Here is a 26,186-nt window from a genome sequence, read left to right as displayed (position 1 = left end):
CTGAAAAAAGTACTGAAATATTTTTGCAAATACTGCTTAAGTGCCCTTTAAAATACCATAAATACACACCAGCAGCTACTTAAACTCCTTTGTTTCTCCCATATCCCTGAGAATACTCTGTACCCTCAACTTTAATTTCTACCAGTCTAAGATGGAAATGGGTATCCTGTTATTTTTATTTGCATTTATTACGAGTACTGATATTACTGGACTTTTCCCCAATATAATTTATCTTATGAAGAAAAACTACCAAAAAAAAAAAAAAACCCTTAAGCAATTGAAGAATTAAAAGATAACTGCAGATGAAAAGTTTCTAACACTGTCCTCATAGAGCAGGTCATTCACAGGGTGCCAAAGTTATCATCTAGCAGCTTACTGATTTACAAAAGGAAAGACAATCTTTTTCACTGTAGAGATCTGGTGGCCACCATCTTTCCAAGTGATCTCAAACTTAGAATCACTCATTGTGGGACAGACCAACAATATGTGCCTCTTGATTCAATGCAACATAATGCATACAGTATCACCTATGAAGTTTTCTTACTGAAAAATTTTATCCTAGCTCTAATCCAGCTTTATATACTCCAATTTACAATACAGAAGTAGGGGAACAAATTAAATACCAGCAAAAGGAAATAGACAAATCCAGAATGCAGATTTGTTTAATAATTCTATGTAATGACTTTACTCTTCCAAATAAATCAATGGCATAGGGAGGGAAAAGTTCCATGGGTAGGAGGGACTGTTCTGGATTAAAAGAGATTAAAGAAACACCCAACACAATGCCTGATTCTTGAGTGGATTCTGGTTTAAATCTTTTTTTTTTTTTAAGCCACTGAAGACTTTCCAGAACAACCAGGGAAACCAGAAAATTTCATGATACCAAAGAATTACCACTAATTTTCTTAGGTGTGATAATTGTATTGTGGTTATATATGTGCATATTCATATATTAGGACATGTGCTATGAGCAAATGCATGATGTTCAGAAAGCTACTTTCAAATAATTCAGCAAAAATACACACGCATTAAAACATATATGGAAAATGTTAATTGTTAAATCTAGGTGTAGGATATACAGGTACAATCCTATTCCCTCAATTTTTCTGTGTTTGCAAATTTTCGTAATGAAAATTGAAAGAAAAAAAAGGCCTGGGCAAATACAGCAAAATGCTAAGATTTGAAAAAGCTGAGTGATGGAATCACAGATATTCATTAGTTGCTTATATTTTTTGCATGTCTGTAATATTTCATAATAAAAAAATAAAGTAGTCCAATATGTCTAGATTCATTAACCTAAAAGTTCCCAACTATTGTATCTCTAATACTTTAAAATGTCTGGAAGTCTCTAGAAATTATTAAAAATTAATTTCAAGCTACTGCTTCTAACATATATAGCACTTTGGTAATGATGGGTAAAGAGACATGGATAGAGAAAAAGACAAGTAATGAATAGGAAAAGTGTCGTAAGGTTAGTTATGATAACTATTTCTATAATTTGGATTGGCCTTCTTCCAGTACCCACTCTTGTCATCCAAATTAGTGAAGTTTTACTATTTTAGCATGGAATTTAGTCCACAGAAGATAGGAACTAAAAGAAAAAGTAAAGTGATGAATCTTTTAGTTAAAATGAAGTAAAACTCAAATAGCTTAAGGCAAATATATACTTAAATATTTATTGACTTGAGCAGATTTGATTAGATTTTAAATATAAGAATCCAAGAGAAACTCTTTAAAACCAGTGCTATGTAGTTAATAAAGGATTCTTTTACTATCCAATAAGTGAAGTTTTTATACCAGTCCTTATCGTGAAACTTGAAATATGAAAACTTGTTTACCGTACGACCTTTAACCACACTGGGCAGATTTCTAAAAAGTTGCCTATAAGTTCCTGGGATTACACATTGAGAAAATACCATGGGTTAAACTTGATGGAGATTAGAATGAAAGTAATCTCCTCAAAAGAGGGTTTTTAAGGTAAAAAGTCCTGGGTCTTAGACAAAAGGAACCAACAATTGGTGCTAGGGGCACAAAGAATGGAGGTTAGTCCTTTTAATAGACGGGACAAATGTGAGTTTTCTATTCTCATTTTAGAAACCCTCAACACTTATATAAATGTAGTAATTACTATGAAAGGAATGAAACCAGATCTCTAAATCTGCCTACTCTGGGCATATCAAATAAACAGAATCATAAAATATGAGGGCTTTTGTGTCTGGCTGCTTTCACTTAATATGTTCTCAAGGTTCATCCATGTTGTAGCATGTACTAGTAGCTCATTCCCTTCTCATGGCTGAATATTATTCTACTGTACGGGGATGCCGTATTTTGTTTATACACTCATCAGTGAACGAACATTTGGGACTATTTGAATAATGCTGCTATGAACATATGTGCACAAGTTTTTGTGTGAAATACATTGTTATTGGATATACAATTAAGGAGGAGTCACACACAAAATAATAATATGTTATTAATAATATTATTAGTTGTCACTTGAACATTTACTGTGTGCCAGGCAATTTGTTAAGGATTTTATAAACATTATTGTAGTTAATCCTTGCAAGAGCTATACAAGGTAGGTAACATTACTACTTCCATTTTACAGATGAATAATGCAAAAAAGAATAATTTGCTCAAGGTTACAAAGTTGGTAAAAGTGAGTTTAAGGTTGACTCAATCTGACATATATATGTACATGAGAACACATACGAAATGCTGTTATGTCACTAAAGCAAGAGAGTAAGCAAGCAAACCAAATATCAAGCAATAGGAGAATGATTAAATAAATTATATAAATGTGAAATGGTTTATATAATCATTAAACATCATGTTACTGAGATATTTGGTGACAGAGAAAAATGTTCACAATGTACCTACAGTTAAGTGAACAGAACATGACACTGTGACCTGAATTTTATAAAAGAGAAATAATATAAGTGAATATATAATATAATTTTAAAAACTAGAAAGAAATATCCCAAATTACAATACTGAAGTAGTTATTCTGGGTGACAGAATTACAGGTTTAATTTTAATTTCTTATATTCTTCAGCACTGTTCAAAATTTCTGCAAAATATGCATTATTCCAATAGAGAAACAGACAATATAAAAACTGAAGTAATTTAAAATAAGCACTAAAAATTTTCTTTCCAAGAAAAATTATGTCACTCACATCTGTGGAGAAAAATGGAAGATCTGGGCCTGGAATACTAAATGGCACCTTATTGCCAACATAGGACCTGCAATGAATTTTCTTTTTGAATATACATCCTATTGTTTCTACTCCTATATATATAGTTCCTATATTTCCTAGTTCTCAGAATCACTTCTGTAATTTTTGGAGGGACAAAGAAGCATAAAAGAAGATACATTCCACATATGTCTTATTAGCCAAAAACAAAATTAAGAAATCACCAATGCATGTTAATCAATTTTTAAAGTTTAATTAAATACTTAGGCATTTAACATATGTACAACCCACTGACAGTTGCTCATATTGCAGATATAATGGGTTCTAGCTCTCAAGCAGCTTCAGAGATGCCACATATTCCCCATTGTATCTAGTTGTACTCTAGACTATAAGTTTATTCATAACCCTGTGTTCTTTAAATAACTGAAATCTTAAGTGCTTTGGCCAACATATATTTTCCTGAGTATACTAAATTCCAGAGCTATGGCAGAAATAACACATGAGCCTAGAACATCTTGTTCCAGAAAGTAATTAAAAAACAAAGTAATCAAATAATAAAGAGGACATGTAAAAAAGACACAGAAGCCAACTTGATCTGGCCTCCCACTGGTCAAGTCAGGGACAAATTGACCACCAAAATAAATGATAGTAACAGGTTATAATTCATTAAATAAAATAGGAAATAAATGAAAGAATTGAAAGTTTAATGAAAAACTAATAGGATGCAGTGAGATCTGCACATCACTTCTGTGATAGTCCTACCAAAGATGTACAATCTGAAATAAACGGTAAGCAAACATGTGCCAAACCCAAATTGAGGGACATTCCACATAATAACTGGCCTGTAATCTTCAAAGTGTTAAGGTCAGGAAAGTCAAGAAAAGACTGACAACTGTTCCAGTCTGAAGGAGACAAAAGAGACAGCCTGGAACACTCCTTGAGATATCCTTGAGATATCTACATGATTCACAGATTCACTTTACTTAGCATCTACTCAAATGTCACCTTAGTTGTAAGACCTGATCACTCTCTATTTTCTCCATAACACATATCACAATGTGTCATGTATTTAACATGTCTGTTTCTCATAACAAGAATGTAAGTTCAATGAAAAGAGGGACTGTTTGTATACTGCTCTATCTCTAGTGCCGAGATAAGTGCCTGTCACATAGTACACCTAAATAAGTATTTGCTAAATGGTAGTAAACTTAAAACAAAGATCATCTCAGTAGAACTAACAATACACTGTATTTTTGTAATTGGTCATAGGGCTTTTTAGTAGAATTTAAAAGAGCATACTGGAGAGTAAGGGATAAGGGAAAACAAAACACACATTACATAGGAAAAGAGGAATGAGAAAGTGTAAGGAAGCAACAGAAAAAAGATGACAAAAGCAACAAACAATAAATGTAATGGAGATAAACTGGCTAGATTAAAAGAAATTTTACAAATCAAATCCAATATGTTCTCTATAAACGAGATGCCTAAAAGGAATGACAGGTTAAAAGTAAATGGAAGGACAAAAAAATGTAGCATGTAAACCACAAAACCTGAAAATGCAATCTAAATTGTATTAAGGCAAAAAAAGCATTAAATGGCCTAAGAGGACAACCTCTTCAAAATGATTAAGGTGAATTCTTTCAAGCCTTTAAGGAACAAGTATACCTAATGCTTTAAAACTGTTGAGAGTAGGAATGGTAAAGTGGGAAGGCCATGAGAAATAGTTACAAAGAGTACAAAAGCTGACCTTCACCTCCCCTAAAAAGAAAGCAAAGAGGAGAAAAACACAGACCAAGCTCATCTATAAACAATAAAGTAAAAATATTTAAAGATAATATAAAATAGTCTTCATCAAAACAAAATATCTCGAGGTATTGAAATGCAAGGATGGTTCAAAATCTAAAGATTAAAAAATAAAATTATTTAAATGTTATGTTTTACATTGTATATAAGATAATATAATCAAAATTATTTCCAGGGAAACCAAAATGGCACTCAGTAAACTCTAATATGCATGTTTGAATAAAAACTCTTGGCAAACTGAAAAATACTCTCCAATGTAATAAGCCAGGATCAAGTTTAGTGGAGAAATAACGAACCATCGTCATTAATTTAAGGAAGAGGAATGACGGCTATCATTTTTTAACACTGTTCTGAATGTGCTAGCCAATGCAAATTGAAAAAAGTAAGAGGTATATATAGAAAAGAAAGTGAATTTACTAAAATGTTCAGATGCTACGATTGCATGCTTGAGAAAAACAAAGAAAATCAACTGAAACCACTCTCCAAAACAGTAGAAGAATCCAGTAAGATTATCTGTTTCTAAAATATATTAAAAGAACAACGACAACAAAAATATATTAAAGACAAACAACTCAATTAAAAAATATGCAAAGGATCTGAACAGATACTTCTACAAAGAAGATACACAAGCAGCCAATAAGCACATGAAAATATGCTCAATGTCTTCAGTTATTAGGGAAATGCAAATTAAAACTGCAGTAAGATGTCATTACACACCTACTAGGATGGCTATATATAAAAAAATAAGAAGTGCTGACAAGGATGTGGAAAAAGTGAAACTCATACATTGCTGGTGGGAATGTAAAATGGTATAGCCACTATGGAATATAATTTGGCAATTCCTCAAAAAGCTAAACATAGAATTATCATAGGACCCAGCAATTCTGTTCCTAGCTATATGGCAAAAGAACTGAAAACAAGGACAACAGACAACTATATCTCGATGTTCACGGCAGCATTATTCACAATTGCCAAAAGGTGGAAACAACCCAAGTGTCCATCAACAGATGAATGAATAAACAAAGTGTGGTATACAACAGAATATTATTCAGCCATTAACAGGAATGAAGTTCTGATATATGTTACAACATGAAACATTTGCTAAGTAAGTTGAAAATATTATGCTAAGTAAAATAAGCCAGACACAAAAGGACAAATATCCCACTTAAAAAAATACCTAAAATAGGTAAATTTATAGAGATAGAAAGTAGATTAGAGGTTACCAGGGGCTGGAGGGAAAGGTGAATGGGGAATTACTGCTTAACAGATATACAGAGTTTCTGTTTGGGGTGATAAAAAAGTTTTGGAAACAGATAGTGGTGATGGCTGCACAACACTGTGAAGGTAGTTAATGCCACCTAATTGTATACCTAAACATAATTAAAATGACATATAGAAAAAAAGATTCACTCTTTCTACAGTAACCCTGGAGCACTGGACCCATGTGGGAAAAGTGTGCCTATCAATCCCTCACACACAAAGTGAAAATAGCTTGCTATGGGAGAAGAATCTTGGGATAAACCTTAGTGGAATTATTGGTATGCAGTCAAGAGTTAAAGTTATCCCATGTGTCTAGTACAATGCCTGTCACATGGTAGGTTTCAATAAACATTTCTCCAGAGAAAGTAGAAGGGGAAGGGAAAGAGGGAGATAGGAAGAAAGGTTGGTTTGAGGGAAGCAAATTATTGCTGCTGACTGTAAGGGATTAGACTGACCAAATAACCCAGTCAATTTTAGTTCTGTCAAATATGTATAAAATTTATGTAAACTAGATTTTGATGTGGGAAAAAGATATATATTAAAAATTATTTTCCATAGTTCTCCCATACACAATAAAGATAGAAAATATAATGGATGAGGAGATCCCATTTATAATAGCAGTAAAATAGATGAAATACCTTGGAATAAACTTAAGAAATGTTTATCATCTGTACATAAAATTTAAAACTCCACAGCTAGACATAAAAAAAGACCTGAATAAATAGAAAGACGTTCTTGCTATTAGAAAGGAAGATTCAGCAATGTAAAGATGTTGATTCTCCCCATATTAAACTTAAATTTTAATAGGATCTCAATTTTAAAGAAATCAACCAAAGATCTCTTTGGAACTTGATAAAATGTCCCTCTAGAAGAAGACATTAGAGAAAACTTAGGAAAACTCTTAAAGAAATGAGTGGGACCTAGTCACACCATATACTAATCACAACATTTATTGTAACAGTACACTAATGGCTCAGGGAAAAAAAAAAGGCCCCAAAGTAAACCCAAGAATATATATAATACTTTAGTATGATTAAAAAAGAAATTTTAATTGTTGAAGACAACAAATCAGCAGCTAGATAATTGACTAAACCATCTGGTAAATTATAAAGCTGGATTCCTACCCTATGCCTAATCAAGATAAAGATTCAAAGGTTTCAATTTAAAAAAAGAAAAAAATCAACAAATTATTAAAAGAAACAATAGATAAATCTTTTCATAATCTTAGAGCAGGAAGGACCTTCTTATAAGACACAGTGAAAACTCATAAAAGAAAAAGAAATTTCCTTAGATAAAAAATTTTAACTTCTACGTAACAAACTCACCAAAAGTCAAAACAGGGGAAAAAAGTACTTGCAACATATGACCAAAGAAGGGCTGATTCTTTTAGAATATAAAGGATATACTTCTCTTAGGATTAAAAATCAATTTTAATTATCAAATCAAAAAATGGTCAAAAACAGTGGGGAAAAAAAAACCTCAGAAAATAATGTGTTGGCAAGGATGTGGAGAAATTGGAATTTTTCTGCACTGTTGGTGGGAATGTAAAATGGAGCAGCAACCACTATGGAAAACAGTATGGAGGTTCCTCAAAGAATTAAAACTAAAATTACAATATGATCCAGCAATCCCACCTCTGGGTATATATCCAAAAGAATTTGAAGCAGGATCTCAAAGAGATATTTGCACACCCCTATTCACAGCAGCATTATTCGCAATAGCCAAGAGGTGGAAGCAACTCAAGCGTCCATCAATGGATGAACGGATAAACAAAATGTGGTATATACATGTAACGGAATATTATTCAGCCTTAAAAGGAAGGAATTCCTGCCACGTGCTACATGGATGAATCTTGAGGATATTATGCTAAGTGAAATAAGCCAGTCACAAGAATACAAATACTGCATGCTTCCACTTATATGAGGTATCTAAAGTAGTCAAATTCTAGAAACAGAATGTAAAAAGGTGTTAGCAAGGGGCTAGCAGGAGGGGGAAAATAGGGATACAGAGTTTCAATTTTGCAAGATGAGAAGGTTCTGGAGATCAGTTGCACAACAATGTGAGTATAAATGCTAAACAATACAGAACTGTACACTTAAAAATGGTAAAAAATAGTAAATTTTAAGTTACGTGTTTTTCACTACAATTGCAAATTAAAACAAGAAGCTATTTTTCACCCATCACAGGGGCAGGGTGTTCTGCTTTGTTTTTTTTAATGATAATATGCAACACTGACCAGGGTATAGGTAAAAAGGCAATCTCAAATTCTGGTGTAAGCACAGGTACTTTTTTGGAAGGCAATTTAGCAACGGCTACTAAAGTAGAATATGTTTGTAACCCTTTGACCTAGCACAGTGGTTCTTAAACAGAGACAATTTTACACACAACCCTCAGGAGATGTGACAACGTCAGAAGACATTTTTGATTGTCACAACTGAAGGAGAATGTTACTGGCATCTAGTGAATAGACAAGGAATGCTGCTAAACATCCTACAAAGTACAGAATAACAAAGAATTATCTAACCCAAAATGTCAATAGTGCTGAAGCTGAAAAACTCTGATCCAGCATTTCAATTTCTAGCCACACACTCTACAGATCACTCACACAAGTGGGTACATACATATGAAACGATATTTACTGGAGAATTACTTTTAATAGCAAAAGAGGAGAAGGGCATCTCCCAACAGAGAATACTTATGATACAGTCATACTATATTACATAATTTAAAAGAATGAGGTAGATCTATATAGTTACAAGGAATGATATTCAAGATACTATTAAGCTAAATAACAAAACAGCCTTACAACAGGATCCTGGTTTTAGAAAATTAATGTATGTACAAGAAAAAAAAACTTAGACCAGTATTACCTTTTTAGTGAGGCGTCAGGGCACCATTATCTGTCACTTTCTTTGTATTTCTGTTATGTTTGTGCTGTTTTAAATAATAATAGCTAACATTTATTGTGAATTTCTAAATCAAATTGTTTAAGCACTTTACTTGTATTTAACCTCATATTTAATCTTTACAACCACTATACAGTAAGTGATATTAACTCCATTTTAAAGATGAGAAACGTAAGGAATGGAAAGTGATGGAACCGGAATTCATGAGTTTATAATTATTTTTTAAATAGCTTTATTGAGTTATAATTTACATCCCATAAACTCAATTGCTTTAAGTGTATAATTCATGATATTTAGTAAATTTAGAATTCTGCAACCACTACCACAATCTAATTTTAAAACACTGCCATCACCCCCAAAACAAATCTCATGCTTATGTGTAGTCATTCTCTGTTCCCACCCTTGGAACCAGGCAACCACTAATCTTTCTGTCTCGTGGACTTGCCTTTTCTGAACATTCATACAAATGGAATCATATGGTATGTGGGCGGGGGGGGGGCTGTCTGGTTTCTTTCACTTTAGAATGTCTTTGAGGTTCATCCATGTTGTAGCATGTATCAGACCTTCATTCCTTTTTATTGTCAAATAGTATTCCATCACACGGATATACTACACTTTGTTTAACCTCTAACCAGCTGATTGATATCTGGGCTATTTCTTTTGGCTATTGCGAATGATGCTGCTGTGAACATTCATGTACAAGTTTTTGTATGGACAAACATTTTCATTTCTCTTGGGTAGATACCTAGGAGTTGAATTGTTGAGTCATATGGCAAATATATATGTTTAACTTTTTAAGAACCTACCAAACTGTTTTCCAAAGTAATTGCCTCATTTTATGTTCCCATCAGGAACATATGCGAGTTTCCCCACATTCTCCCCAACACTTATTTTCTATTATTTTTACAAGCAAATAAGTAAAAGTAAATATTTTTAAGAGGCTGAGACCACTTATACCTGTCACTTTTTGCCACACTGAACTTTCTATATGTAAACTCTGCCATCTCTCAAACATCTACCCACATCATGACATAAACCAAGACTTAATAAAATCTGAATGCGTTCAATAAGTGTAGAAAACTAAACATTAAATTGCAAAAACAATACAATAACTATACAAATGACTGCAATAAACTGCTCTTACATAAAATTCTACTTCAAATTTAAAAAGAAACATTATATATACACACACAATACACACGTAATACTACTTAGAAAAGGCATACATACCTAATTTTAGTTCAATTGCTGTGTTGGTGTTACATTTGTACTCTGCCAGTTTCTTCTCAACTGCACTCTTGTATTCAACCAAAAATTTCTCCATAGCACCAAATCCTAAGAAAAAAGGTTTTTAAAAAGTCTAGGTGGAAGTGGTTTAATTAGTCAAACCTACAAATAGGGTTCTTATTAGAACTGGAATAAAGGTAAGACTTATAACATGCTAATAGATCATAGATCTCCATATACTCCTACTTAAATGTACTGAGTATGACTGTCTCATTATAAAACAGAAAAAAGGGCTTCCCTGGTGGTGCAGTGGTTAAGAATCTGCCTGCCAATGCAGGGGACATGGGTTCAAGCCCTGCTCCAGGAAGATCCCACATGCCACGGAGCAACTAAGCCCGTGTGCCACAACTACTGAGCCTGTGCTCTAGAGCCCACAAGCCACAACTACTGAACCCACGTGCCACAGCTACTGAAGCCTGTGTGCCTAGAGCCTGTGCTCCGCAACAAGAGAAGCCACCACAATGAGAAGCCTGTGCACCTCAACAAAGAGTAGCCCCCACTCGCCACAACTACAGAAAGCCCTCGCGCAGAAACGAAGACCCAACGCAGCCATAAATAAATAAAAATTAAAAAAAAAAAACCAACAACAGAAAACAGGCATAGAGGGAACCTACCTCAGCATAATAAAGGCCATATATGACAAACCCATAGCCAACATCGGTCTCAATGGTGAAAAACTGAAACCATTTCCTCTAAGATAAGGAACAACACAAGGTTGCTCATTCTCACCACTATTATTCAACATAGTTTTGGAAGTTTTAGCCATGGCAATCAGAGAAGAAAAAGAAATAAAAGGAATCCAAAGCAGAAAAGAAGAAGTAAAATTGTCACTGTTTGCAGATGATACGATACTATACATAGAGATCTTAAAGATGCTACCAGGAAACTACTAGAGCTAATCAATGAATCTGATAAAACAGCTGGATATGAAATTAATGCACAGAAATCTCTTGCATTCCTATACACTAATGATGAAAAATCTGAAAGAGAAATTAAGGAAATACTCCCATTTACCACTGCAACAAAAAGAATAAAATATCTAGGAATAAATCTACCCAAGGAGACAAAAGACCTGTATGCAGAAAACTATAAGACACTGATGAAAGAAATTAAAGACGATACAAACAGATGGAGAGATACACCATGTTCTTGGATTGGAAGAATCAACATTGTGAAAATGACTATACTACCCAAAGCAATCTATAGATTCAATGCAATCCCTATCAAACTACCAACGGCATTTTTCACAGAATTAGAACAAAAAATTTCACAATTTGTATGGAAACACAAAAGACCCCGAATAGCCAAAGCAATCGTGAGAAAGAAAAACGGAGCTGGAGGAATCAGGCTCCCTGACTTCAGACTATACTACAAAGCTACAGTAATCAAGACAGTATGGTACTGGCACAAAAAACAGAAATATAGATCAATGGAACAGGCTAGAAAGCCCAGAGATAAACCCACGCACATATGGTCACCTTATCTTTGATAAAGTAGGCAAAAATATATAATGGAGAAGACAGCCTCTTCAATAAGTGGTGCTGGGAAAACTGGACAGCTACATGTAAAAGAATGAAATTAGAACATTTCCTAACACCATACACAAAAATAAACTCAAAATGGATTAAAGACCTAAGTGTAAGGCCAGACACTATAAAACTCTTAGAGGAAAACATAGGCAGAACACTCTTTGACATAAATCACAGCGAGATCCTTTTTGACCCACCTCCTAGAAAAATGGAAATAAAAACAAAAATTAACAAATGGGACCTAATGAAACTTAAAAGCTTTTGCACAGAAAAGGAAACCATAAACAAGACAAAAAGACAACCCTCAGAGTGGGAGAAAATATTTGCAAATGAAGCAACTGAGAAAGGATTAATCTCCCAAATATACAAGCAGCTCATGAATCTTAATATCAAAAAAATAAACAACCGAATCCAAAAATGGGCAGAAGACCTAAATAGACATTTCTCCAAAGAAGACATACAGGTTGCCAACAAACACGTGAAAGGTTGCTCAACATCACTAATCATTAGAGAAATGCAAATCAAAACCACAATGAGGTATAACCTCACACCAGTCAGAATGGCCATCATCAAAAAATCTACAAACAATAAATGCTGGAGAGGGTGTTGGGAAAAGGGAACCCTCTTGCACTGTTGGTGGGAATGTAAACTGATACAGCCGCTATGGAGAACAGTATGGAGGTTCCTTAAAAAACTAAAAATAGAACTACCATATGACCCAGCAATCCCACTACTGGGCATATACCCTGAGAAAACCATAATTCAAAAAGAGACATGTACCACAATGTTCATTGCAGCACTAATTACAATAGCCAGGACATGGAAGCAACTTAAATGTCCATCGACAGATGAATGGATAAAGAAGATGTGGCACATATATACAATGGAATATTACTCAGCCATAAAGAGGAACAAACTTGCGTTATTTGTAGTGAGGTGGATGGACCTAGAGTAAGTCAGAAAGAGAAAAACAAATACCGTATGCTAACACATATATACGGAATCTAGACAACTGGTACTGATGGACCTAGTGGCAAGGCAGGAATAAAGACGCAGACGTAGAGAATGGACTTGAGGATGTGGGGTGGGGGAAGGGTAAGCTGGGACGAAGTGAGAGAGTAGCACTGACATATATACACTACCAAATGTAAAACAGATAGCTAGTGGGAAGCAGCTGCATAGCACAGGGAGATCAGCTCGGTGCATTGTGACCACTTAGAGGGGCGGGATACGGAGGGTAGGAGGGAGGTGCAAGAGGGAAGGGATATGGGGATATATGTATACATACAGCTGATTCACTTTGTTATACAGCACAACTAATAATGCATAGAAAGATTATCTCAAGAAGAATACACAAGAAACTAGTAACCACTCTTACTTCTAGGATAAAGAGAAGGAACGGGGACAGGGTTAGGAAAGAAAATTTTCACTGTATTAGCAAAATTTTTGTAACCATGTGCATGAAGTCATAGACTATTGGAATAACAAAATGGTTTTAGTACAACGTGGCTACCCATCAATGTATATAATAATTAACAATGGAAAAAACCATTATGAAGAGAAACTTTCAAGCAAAGATGACAATAAATCTCCCAACAAAATGATCATAAAAATTAGGAAAAATTCAGGGAAAAAAGGTCACGAGCAGAAATGAAAAATGGGGTACAATGACATGCCGCAAACTTCAGTAAGCGGTTAAAACACACATATACAGAATATGGGGAACACTTGAAGCAGTATAGATTAATGGTTTGGAGTCAGAATTGCTGGATTCAAATCCAGGCTTCACTATTTACTTACTAGATCTGTTAACTAGAGCACATTACTTGGTTTCTCTGACCCTAATGGATAAAAATGGTATAATAGAACCCATCTCAAACATCATCTATAAAAATGAGATAATAGAACCCACCTCAAACATCATCTATAAAAATGAGATAATAGAACCCACCTCAAGGCATTTATGAATAATCTAAGCAACAAATCATACATTAGTTTAATCCCCACAATTCTATAAGACAAGTCGATACTATATCAGCCCCATTTCATATTCAAAAGCTCAGTTAGAAAGGGGTTTGGTCGGCCTTCCCTGGTGACGCAGTGGTTAAGAATCCGCCTACCAATGCAGGGGACACAGGTTCAACCCCTGGTCCGGGAAGATACCAAATGCCGCAGAGCAACTAAGCCCGTGCGCCACAACTACTGAGCCTGCGCTCTAGAGCCCGCGAACCACAACTACTGAAGCCCGTACGCCTAGAGCCCGTACTCCACAACGAGAAGCCACCATAATGAGAAGCCCGCACACCGCAAAGAAGAGTAGTCCCCGCTAGCAGGAACTAGAGAAAGCCCACACACAGCAACGAAGACCCAACGCAGCCAAAAATAAATAAATAAATTAAAATTAAAAAAAAGAAAGAGGTTTGACTGCTTAAAGGGCACCCGATTACTAAACGGTGGGACTGAGATTCGAATTTAGGTGTAATTCTTATAACACTACACTCTGTGCAATACACATGTCCCCCCTCTTTTATAGTACCAGTGTACCCCCAAATCCTACAGTCTCTATCTGGTAGAAGAGCCCTTCCTTAAACACCTGTAGAGCTCATGCTATAGCCTGTGTATCCAGCACATCCATAAAAGTGTACTGAGACTACTATAAAGTCAATGGACAAGATAAAAGAAAAAGAAACTGTCCATCACTTCAAAAGATATGTAACTGGATAAAAAAAGCATATACTCAACCCAAAACAATCTTTATAAACGTACAGAATAATGGCAATTATTAGTTATTAAATGTTGTGAACTGAAGAGACTCAATAAAGAAGAGGTGAATAGAATAAACAAGAAAATTAAAATAGACACCCCCTAAAAGAGAAGTTTAGATTAAGGAAGAATGCTTCACTGTCTCTCTCTCAAAGGAAATCTAAATAGATCTTAGTAATACTAAAGTGTGAGAGATTAAGGAGACTATTACGGAGTCAATCAAGATTCAAATGAGAGCCCTAGTGCAGGGCAAGACAGCAATGCGCTAGCTCAGAAGTTGACTGTAGTGGAAGGCGGAGAGAGACCTGGAAGAGAAGTCTGAGCATTAAAATCAGCTGGCGGGAACAGAACCAGACTAGTGGATGAGGCAGCAGTAGGTAAAAAGAATGAGAAGAGAAACAGGCGTCCAGGCACCTGGCACCTTACAAGCCCAAATCATGACGCTTTCTCCTGGCCTCTTCGGCCCTCCTAAGGGCCGAGTTCCCCGCAGAATGTGCAGAACCCCGAGCCGTTGGGGGCGGGGGCACGAACCTCGGCGAACAAGGAGCTGAGCTGAGAGTTCCGCGCTTCCAGGCTGAAACAGGCCTTCTAGAACCCAGACTGCAGCCCAAAAGTTCCAGGCGGGCACTGTCACCACCGTCTCGGCGTCCTTTCCCAAACCTGCCCGCCCCCTCCCCTTGGTAAACTTTTCCCGGGAACTTACCCGCCATTTCCGAGCTGCGAGCACCCGCGGCCGAGGAAGGACGAATCAACCCGCGCGCTCCCTGGCCGGAAGTGAGCACACTTTCTGACGCATTTCCCCCGCCCACCCCTGGCCTGGTGCTGGCCAATGAGAGGAGGAGGTTCGAGGCGCGGGGTGGTGGAAGCGCCTCGAGAGGCGGGGCTAACACGGCCGGGAAGGCTCGGACGGTTGCCTAGCCAAGGCCAGCACCGTCAGCCTCTTTGAGGCTTGAATTGGAGGAGGAGGCCGCAAAGGGATATTCTCTGTTGAGATGCCCGCCGGCTCGAGGAGAGTTTCTTTGGGGTTGATTTGCATAAATATACATACCTCTGGCAGTTTTCTGTTCCCCCTTAACGATGTTTTGGAGACTGTTAGAAAAACTTTTCCCTTGGCCTGGACAGTAGATCCAAACACCTGAGCCCTAGTTTTACAGGTAAAATATAGGGATTGAGTTCGAGTTGCCGGAGAAATTTTCCCGTATTTTATTTGTTTCTATTTTTGCGGTAAATAGTTGTTTAACATCGTTTTTCCTTTATGTTTTTAAACAGTATGTATACGGTGTGATATCTAGGTACTCTGCTTCCGCATTTTAAGGTTATGAGGCAACAATTTAGTGTAAGGAGATTGCTACCTAGTAATAATTTAGGTGACCAGAACTGTTCTGGTTCTACATCTCTCAAGTCCTAGTGGCGTAAACCACATCACAGGATGCTACCTGATTTGGGCCATAGGGCTTGTTAGTGTTTAGTAGCTGCTGAAACGGTTTGTCCCAGAGGATAAGTCACTGTTTAGGTATCCACAAATACTCCCAAGATGTCTGTACACTAGAATGCCTTGTCTCAACAAATGGTGGTTAATAGGTTTTACAATGATGATACTAGAGCTAAAATGGACCCTTGGGATGATAATCTAGAACTAACACACTTCCTCGTTTTAGAGATGCGGAAACTAAAGCCCAGAAAAGAGAAATTACCCAAATTCATACTCAGTGTACAGCCTACACAAGAGCCCAGTTCTCCAGATACTCAGCTCAGTATTTGACTACATGGAGATGGCCCTCCGGAAGGTAAAGGTCAGAAAAGGTACTGAGAATGCTCAGATCCTTTTTCTTTAAGCTTTAATGAAACATAAGAAATTACGATCATAATGTTAAGAAGAAAACTGAAATCGTTGTCACTAATGACATTATGGATCAAAAACAGAAAACAATCTTTTTATATAATCGTTCTTTCAAAATGACAAGATTCAGCATTTCTTTCCAAAACCACCTTACCTGTAGATTGGTCAATAGCTGACCGGCAATTATGATCCTTAAAATAAGAAATCAAGAGGAATTTGTCTTAACTGCCGCAAATCTGAAACAGATTTTATGACTTTATGTGACTTTATGGTTGGTTGTAGGGAAGAAATATGTTGAAACATATATGATAATATGAATAAGAAATAAGATGAATATGAATAAGAAATACGATGAAACCTATATATTGTATGACTAATATTTCATATGATCTGCTTGCAGAATTGAGGTTACAGTTTTAAATTGTCCTTGTCTTAGAACTGTTCACACATATTTATTAAAAATGTCACAGAATACATGTTTAGCTAGTTTACCTAAAACCTAAATGAATGACTTCTTTCAGAAAGGTAATAATAAAATTACCAAAAAGGAAAAAATATTTTTGTAGGGTTTTCCCGCTCTTTTCAATTTATATTTTACCTTATTCTAAAGGGGATTTAGGAAGTGAATGTTACCACCATAGAATACAATTTCTACAAAAGGAATCTGCTGTCCTCATGTATAGGAAGGAGGCAGCATAGTGGTGTGGAAAGTTCAGTGCCCTACTAGTCTCAGTTCTACTACTTCGTGATTGTGTGACCTTGTTTCATCTATTAAGTGGAGATAATAACCTTCCCAGTCATTACATTGAGTTATGAAAATCAAATGGAAAAGTTTAGGAGAGAGGTTTGTAAACTGTAAAATTATATATTAATATGAGGTGGTATTAGTATGATACCATTCATTCTAGAATAGGAAATTTGGAAAAGGCATTTTTCTCCATAGAAGAAGGCCATATTACACTGTTAGGAATGAACTAGCAACCGTATGTTTGGTACAGGTTCAACTGCATATGGACTAGTAAATTTTGCCATCGTGTTTTGAAACCTCCGGAAGGGATTTTTTTTTTTTTTAACATGGTATTAAAAAGATGGTTATCAGAAAGTGGCTGTAGGAAATTTGAGATCCAAAAGAAAAATGCAGGTACTTGATGTGTCTTTATTTCAAAATACATACGTCTCTACAGACAGATAAGAATAGCTAGTTAACTCATTTGTTTAGCTCATAGTGCAAATGGTGGGGGTGTGATGTATGAGTTTCAGTTCCCAGAACAATTATCCAGAATCCCCTGTCCAGCTAGATGACTTTCGTATGGGATAAAAGAAAGAAAATAAAAATAGGCCAGCTCATATTGAAAACTACTGTTAGAGAAATAACTTAAGATGCACAGCACCAGCAGTTTGCACATTCCATATTTTAATTCTCATACACTACCCATAGGTGTGTAAACTAGTACTTTTTGAGAAGCAATTTAAAAAATTTAACACGTTTCTATTTGTACATCCTTTGAGGTAGTAGTTCCACTTAAAAGTATTTGTCCTACAAAACTATTTGCACAAGAATGCAAAGATAAATGATCAAAGATGTTCAAGGCAGCATTAATTTTACTGGCACATTGGAAATAGCCTAACCATTCATCAAAAGGGGCTGGCTAATATGTACTGACTTGGGAAAATACTATATAATAGGTTAAAAAATAAGTTACAACATTATATTTTACTTGTATAAAAAAGTGTATTTTGATATAAACATAGAAAACATCTGGAAGCATAACCAACTAGTTTAACTATGGCTCCTTCTAGGAGAGGGAATTTGGAGATGGGGATTAATCAGGGATTTAAAAAAAAAAATACTGTTTGCTTCTTTTAATGAGGATGTATTGGTTTCTTTCATAACTAGAAACTTATCAATCTTTTGGAAGTTTTTAGACATGGTGGCTAACTCTACACTCTACATTCTATAAATTATGATACATAGAATTAAAGAGAAGCAGCTTAATTGGAACAAGGAACAGTTAGTTGAAAATTAATATTTCTAGTTTTGCATTCTGTCATTATTTACAAGCAAAGACTGGTCAAAATGAGGGAAGAGGACTATAATTGCTTATTTTTGTTTACAAAATGACCACCCAGTGATGCCCGCTTTACTTTTTGAAACTATAGTTTGTAAAAATGGCTTTAATTATGTATGTCTATTTAGGGTGACTAACACAGTAATGCCTATGATATTTCACATTTCATAGTTAAAATATTACTTCAAATATTAATTCTTTTTTCCATTCTAGCCAACAGAAAAATGACCATTATTCCTCTGTTTTAAACTTTTTTTTGCTGTTGTTTTGTGTTGTTTTTCAAGGTAGAAGAGCTTCAGGATAGGAGGAGGGTGAAGAAAACTTTATCAAAGCTACTTTGATATTAAATAAATAAGACTAAAAAGTGGTGAAAATTATGACTAGAAATATTTTATTTATTTATTTTCGGCTGTGTTGGGTCTTCGTTTCTGTGAGAGGGCTTTCTCTAGTTGTGGCAAGCGGGGGCCACTCTTCATCGCGGTGCACAGACCTCTCACTATCGCGGCCTCCCTTGTTGCGGAGCACAGGCTCCAGACGCACAGGCTCAGTAGTTGTGGCTCACGAGCCTAGTTGCTCCGCGGCATGTGGGTTCTTCCCAGACCAGGGCTCGAACCCGTGTCCCCTGCATTAGCAGGCAGATTCTCAACGACTGCGCCACCAGGGAAGCCCTAGAAATATTTTAAACTGATATATTGTTTCAGTCATTCTGTCTTTCTTTTTTCTGATTGTAGTAAAAAAATACATAACATAAAATTGACCATCTTAATCATTTTTTTAAAATAAATTTATTTATTTATTTTTAATTTTGGCTGCATTGGGTCTTTGTTGTTGCGTGCAGGCTTTCTCTAGTTGCAGCGAGTGGGGGCTACTCTTCGTTGCGGAGCACGGGCTCTAGGTGTGCGGGCTTTTTTAGTTGTGGCATGTGGGCTCAGTAGCTGTGGCTCGTGGGCTGTAGAGCGCAGGCTCAGTAGTTGTGGCGCACGGGCTTAGTTGCTCCGCAGCATGTGGGATCTTCCCGGACCAGGGCTCGAACCCGCATCCCCTGCATTGGCAGGCGGATTCTTAACCACTGTGCCACCAGGGAAGTCCCATCTTAATCATTTTTAAGCATACAGTTCAGTAGAATTAAGTATATTCACATTGTGAAAGCTGTCGTTCTAATGGGTTGGTTTTCAGGCACTCCCGTAGTAACCTGTTTACCCATATCACTGTGCAAAACAAGACTCTTAACTTCCTATGATCTGGACACACAAAGTGAAGAGCTTTTATACCTGCTATACAGTGCTGTTAAGTGTTTACTTCATAAACCTCTTCCTTAAAAGAATTATAAAAAAAATAATATAGCTTTATGGTAGTGTTTCTTCTAAACTTTTTTACAAATCAGAATTTTGAAGGAATATATATAGTTGTTAACAAGCTAAACCAACCAATCACTGTGCAAATTAGTAAAAGAATTCTTTCTGAAAATTTTGCTAGAGGGAATCCAGAATTTAATGATCTAAGAGAAAGAAACTGTCATGCTAACCAGCACCATATAATACAAAGAGAACCTGCTTCATCAGGTAAGAAGGGTGTGTTGGTAGGGTTAGGATGCGTTTAAAGAATAAAAGGTTTACTTTTACATATCTTTATAAAGTTAAATTTTGTTGTATATGAGGCAGTTTATGTTACTATAGATATGGTGTTATTTTTTAATAGATTTTAAGAGCAACTAAGGTACTTTGAATAATACAGAATCAGGAATTTTAGAACAAAGTGATTTTAGAAATCAGGTAATCTAGTCATTGTCATGTTTATTTGGTATACATATGCATAAAAACTTTTGCTGATATCTCCTCTTCTATATATCAATATATTTCTACTGTTAATTCCTATATTAAATATTACTATTATTAACTTTTTTTATTAATTTATTTATTTTTGGCTGCATTGGGTCTTCGTTGCTGCGCGTGGGCTTTCTCTAGTTGCAGCGAGCGGGTACTACTCTTCATTGCGGTGCGCAGGCTTCTCATTGCGGTGGCTTCTCTTGTTGCGGATCACGGGCTCTAGGAGCACGGGCTTCAGTAGTTGTGGCACGTGGGCTCAGTAGTTGTGGCACGCAGGCTCAGTAGCTGTGGCTTGCCAGCTCTAGAGCGCAGGCTCAGTAGTTGTGGCGCATGGGCTTAGTTGCTCCATGGCATGTGGGATCTTCCCGGACTAGGGCTTGAACCTGTGTCCCCTGCATTGGTCGGTGGATTCTTAATCACTGCACCACCAGGGAAGTCCTGCTATTATTAACTTTTAATTTTTTAGACAAAAAAGAATATGAATACTCGTTTTTAATATTTTCTACCCCAGTCAATCACCTGTGCACCCCTGAGATCCCTGACTTAAAAAACCGTTTGCTTGAGGTTTTTTAGCAAGTAACTGATGAAGGTGATACTGTGGTCTAAGTCTCTCAGTTTGGTCCTATGTTTTCCCACTTTTTTTTTCCTTTCTTGCTGTAGAAAGGGCTAATTTCCTTCGTGAAATACATTGCTTTGGGGAGAAAGTCACTATGTCTGGCACATGGTTGATATCTAATAAGTATTTGTTAAATGACTTTGCAGTAACACCATCAAGAACACAATTAATCCCCAAAACAACTAAGCTTCCACTTTTGTTCAAGCACTTCATGGTTCCTGGTATTGGAAACTGCTGTTTCCTTGCTTTAAAATAAACATCCTTGAGCATGTGATTAGAATCAGACTAAAAACTACCTTATCCATATTTAACCCATTACTACCAACATGTGTATAACACAGGTATTTTTCTATTAAATTGTCCTCTGGATGTCATCAGGGAGTAGGGTGTGTCATCAATACAATCGCCAGGAGATGATCTTTTGCCAGAGTAAATTTATCCCTGGTACAATGGCTCCAAAGACAAAATTCTGTGGGACACAGGTGTTCTTGTAGCAAGCCCAGATCATCAGTAGCCCTGGCTTTCCCCAGAGAATTTTAACCCAGATTAAATTCTAGCTTTCTTACAAAGCTCTAAGAAAGCCTAGCTTACCCTCCTTCATCAGAGCTTACCCTCCTTCTCTATACCTCCTTCTCTATCTCTCAGTCAGTTAGGCACCCAAACGTTTAGGACTAAACATATGCTGCCTTCTCCCCAAACCCAGGCCCTATTTGGAGTCTACTTACAGAGTCCAAGAGAGGTATTGGGTAAGTGGTACAGTAGGTATAACGTCTCTTCCTCCTTTTCTCCCTGGATTTCCTGCAACAAACAGGAGTGAGGCTAGGCTGTTACTTGCAGCGGCCCCACGTTTCACCCCAAGTGACGCTTGTATGCTCTTCTCTCACTTCTCTCCATTTGGCTTCATTGAGGCCTGCTGTATCTGGGGCCTGCTGTGTTGACTCACCAAAGTGGGCCTGCGTATCACAGAAGGATTGCCTCACTTTCTGATCTGTCCTCCTAGGGGATAATTATGAATGATCACGTTCGCCAGTCTTAAGCCTGTTTACCTCTTATTGATAACTCCTCCAGAGCTGGAACTGTATTATCTTCATCCCTGAGTTCTTACTTGAAGTGAGAACAAATGCTTTTAACTAACATTTACTGAAGATTTTTATTCAGATTAACTGTTGTACTGAATACATTTAACATTTAAGTTTGCCTTTATCCTGTCTTCTTAGGCCCACTCTCATGTTTGTCTCCCTCCCCTCCTCTGCCTGGCCCTTAAGGACTATTCCTACATAAATGAAATTATCTCTTTACTGAAATACTGTGTTATATTCTCATTTTATGAAATCTTATCTAAAAATCTGAATGTTAACTTTAAAAAAACATGTAATATTCTCAATTAAGGATGAATACTTGGAAAAATGAAAACTTCCATTTTAAAAAAGTTTTAAGAATAATCTCAAGGGATTCCTAAGATATTTAAAAATATTAACAAATAATTATAACATTTTATGTTATATAAGTTTTGTTAGACCAAGATCACAAGAAAAACCAGGACGAAATTTTCTTTTTCAAAAAACTGTGGCTGCACATCTACATTGTCCTTGGATATGTAGAAGCCCTGCTGAGCTAAATTGTATGTTTCTTTCATTTGGTAAAGATTTTTGCTATTTTTTCCTTTTCAAGTGGATTTTCAAGTTATTTTATTCTCAGATTTTGAACTTCCCATTGTTCTTTTGAGTAAAATACACAGAAGGACTGCATCAGGGAGATGACAAATTGTCATTTAAATAGTATCAGTATGATTTAATTATCTTAGGTTTTGCTTTGCTTACTGTTAAATAAAATAAATTAGATAATATGTTTAAATGCTAAATGACAATCTTATTTACTATTGGGAGACTTAATTGTATGTGAGTCCATATCTAAGCACAAATGAAAATTGCACAGTTATATGTTTAGTACATTACAACACGTTATCCATTTATTAAAGGTAGATAAATACTTATCTAAATCATCATTGTGACAGATAAGAATAATAGCTGTAATTTGAAAGGTCATTCTTTGGTGATCCTTACTTTATTTTTATGCTATCTAGTTCATATATATTTCTCATTGGGGTTATACAGAGTTGAGATTTTTAAAAAGATAGGCATAAACTTTTTATCTCTTACCAGGCTTGGGTTAAGAAGGGGTTAAGGAATTCCTAGGTATGATATCAACATGCCACAGGAAATTCTTACCCTGCTCCAGTGTCCTAAAATATTCCAATGTGGGAGGAAGACTTCATAAATTAGAGTCTTTGTATAAATACAGCAATGATGCTATAGAAATTGGAGTTAGAATAGGTTTTGGTAGATGATTTCACATCGGGTGGGCCTAAAGGAATCTTCACTAGGGGGCTCAAAGACATGGTCTCTGAAATATCTGCACTATTAACAATTATATGTATAGACTCCCTGCAAACTGGAATGATTGCAGATAATGGAAAAAGACAAGCATAATACTCAATTTTTAATGGAAAGGGGAGGAGCTGAAAGATCACACTCCGTTTAGTCTTCTTTGAAATGCTATGGTGTTAATCTTTGAAAAACAACAACAACCAAAAAACCAAAAGACAAAAAAACATGATTTATAAGTCCACAGAGGGTGACCAAGTATCCATTGACTAACATGGATTTGTGAAAAGCAATCTTGCTAAATAAACTTATTTTACTTCTTAAAACAAATAAATGGCAAAAAGAAGTATGTATAATAGTATGTTTGATTAGATACATGGTCATTGCTGACCCTATGCAAAATTATGTTTTAGAGAAAATTCAGTTATCTGCTCCTGGCTTTGTTTAATATATTCAGATTACTCATATAATTGTACTTGCTATATATGTGCAGTTTCAAGTTCTGATTCATTCACTTAACATTATATCATAAACTGCATACTACTCTTACTTTTATGTGACCAAGTTACTAAGGAATCTGAACTTCGTGGGGATATAAACATAAAATGTTGTATTTTTCCTCTAGTCACTGCTCCCACTGTACTATGTTGAATGCCCTTTCCCCCCAGGCAGATTCCATAGTTTTCTGCTCTTTTAAGTTACTCAAAGTCTAGCCTGGCCTAGTTTAAAACTTTGGTGTTTTAAAACCCCCTCCATTGTGGGCCAGACTTGTAGCCACAAGGGATGTGAAATGAGGAAGGGAATATAACCAATTTTTCACTCGTTCTCCCTCGTCAAGCCCCTAAAGATTGGGCTGGGGAGAGTGTCTGGTTCTAGGATATGTTGTCCTCTTTCTTTTTCAAGGCTAATTCCTCTGGTATTGGGGGCTAGAAGTAGGAATAGAGGAGAAATGAATCTTGCTCTCTGTCTTGGTCATCTCTGCTTCTCTGGCTGACATTGACCGCTCTCAATGCTCTTACTGCCTCTCCCATAGCACACATTCTTAATTCCTTCAGTGAGCAGAAAGGGGCCTCCGTATTGTACCAATTCCCTGATAAGGAAACTCCGGCAACTTGCTGCTGTTATTTACTTTGTTAGTAGTCCTCGCTTTTGGGTGAAACGCTGCAAAAGCAATTCAAGCCCCAATATCTTCCTGGTGTCACTTGACCTACAAGAAATTCATGTATCACCTCTTGTGTGCAACCAATGTCCCCAATGCAATGGACACACATAGTCTTATCAGCTATCATATCATCACAGGATAATGAAATTTAAAATGTTAGCCAGTGCCAATGCTCTTCATATAAGGTGGGGGTGGGATGGGGAGTGATAATAATATAAAGTATAGCTGCTATTGAACCCCCATTCTTTTTTTTTTTTATTCAAACAGAAAGTCACAAAAATTATAATCATCCTCATCAGTTCACTCAGTCCCATGTAATTAATTTTTTTTTCATCTTGATCTTTTGTTAGCACTTTTATGAATTCATCAGTTTTCCAGTAGAGTTCTGAAAATGCTTATTCATTCAGTTCAGCAGTATAGTCAGTTACCAGAAACTTGTACTTGTCAGAGTCTTTTCCATGAATTCCTTGAAGATGAAACCCTTTTATAGGAACATTTTTGCGAAAGCATCAGAGTACACCCAGAACTGTCTGTACATGACAAAAGACTTAAAAATGACCATGGTTAAAGATTTGATGAAAGTTCATAATAATGCAATTGACAAGAAAATTACGTTATTTCTGAGATATACATTTTAAAGTAATAACTAGAATTATGACTTATAACATTATACCAGAACATATAAGATTTTTAGAAATTTCATGTAATGTCTGAAACATTTATATTAACATATTTCCATACAAATAAACCAAAGAAAGTTTAGTATTAGTTGTTTTTTTTGTTTTTTTGTTTTTTTTTTATGCTGCAGGTTCTTATTACTCATCAATTTTATGCACATCAGTGTATACATGTCAATCCCAATCGCCCAATTCAGCACACCACCATCCCCACCCCACCGCGGTTTTCCCCCCTTGGTGTCCATACGTTTGTCCTCTACATCTGTGTCTCGACTTCTGCCCTGCAAACCGGTTCACCTGTACCATTATTCTAGGTTCCACATACATGCGTTAATATACGATATTTGTTTTTCTCTTCCTGACTTACTTCACTCTGTATGACAGTCTCTAGATCCATCCACGTCTCAACAGATGACTCAATTTCGTTCCTTTTTATGGCTGAGTAATATTCTGTCGTATATATGTACCACAACTTCTTTATCCATTCGTCTGTCGATGGGCATTTAGGTTGCTTCCATGTCCTGGCTATTATAAATAGTGCTGCAATGAACATTGGGGTGCATGTGTCTTTTTTTTTTTTTTTTTTTAATTTTTTTAATTAATTTATTTTTGGCTGTGTTGGATCTTCGTTTCTGTGCGAGGGCTTTCTCTAGTTGCAGCAAGCGGGGGACACTCTTCATCGCGGTGCGCGGGCCTCTCACTATCGCGGACTCTCTTGTTGCGGAGCGCAGGCTCGAGACGCGCAGGCTCGAGACGCGCAGGCTCAGCAATTGTGGCTCACGGGCCCAGTCGCTCTGCGGCATGTGGGTTCTTCCCAGACCAGGGCTCGAACCCGTGTCCCCTGCATCGGCAGGCAGACTCTCAACCACT

The 26,186-nt window shown here is 36.3% G+C and overlaps 2 protein-coding genes across 2 annotated transcripts in view; one reads left to right on the top strand and one right to left on the bottom strand.

Annotated features, from left to right (window-relative positions):
- HAT1 (histone acetyltransferase 1) overlaps positions 1-15,526 on the bottom strand; it is a 47,359-nt gene extending 31,833 nt beyond the window's left edge. The window contains exons 1-2 of the mRNA XM_059927255.1: positions 15,446-15,526; positions 10,394-10,498 (exon numbers count right to left, since the gene is read on the bottom strand). Coding sequence (XP_059783238.1) covers positions 10,394-10,498; positions 15,446-15,452 — 112 coding nt within the window. The 5' untranslated portion in view covers positions 15,453-15,526. The remainder of the gene's footprint in view (positions 1-10,393; positions 10,499-15,445) is intronic.
- SLC25A12 (solute carrier family 25 member 12) overlaps positions 1-26,186 on the top strand; it is a 181,889-nt gene that overhangs the window by 47,896 nt on the left and 107,807 nt on the right. The gene's annotated exons all lie outside the window — the stretch shown is intronic.

This window comes from Balaenoptera ricei, chromosome 7 (assembly GCF_028023285.1).
Source record: "Balaenoptera ricei isolate mBalRic1 chromosome 7, mBalRic1.hap2, whole genome shotgun sequence".
In the NCBI taxonomy this organism is placed as follows: Eukaryota; Metazoa; Chordata; class Mammalia; order Artiodactyla; family Balaenopteridae; genus Balaenoptera; species Balaenoptera ricei.
This window is presented reverse-complemented; position numbering and strand designations above follow the sequence as displayed.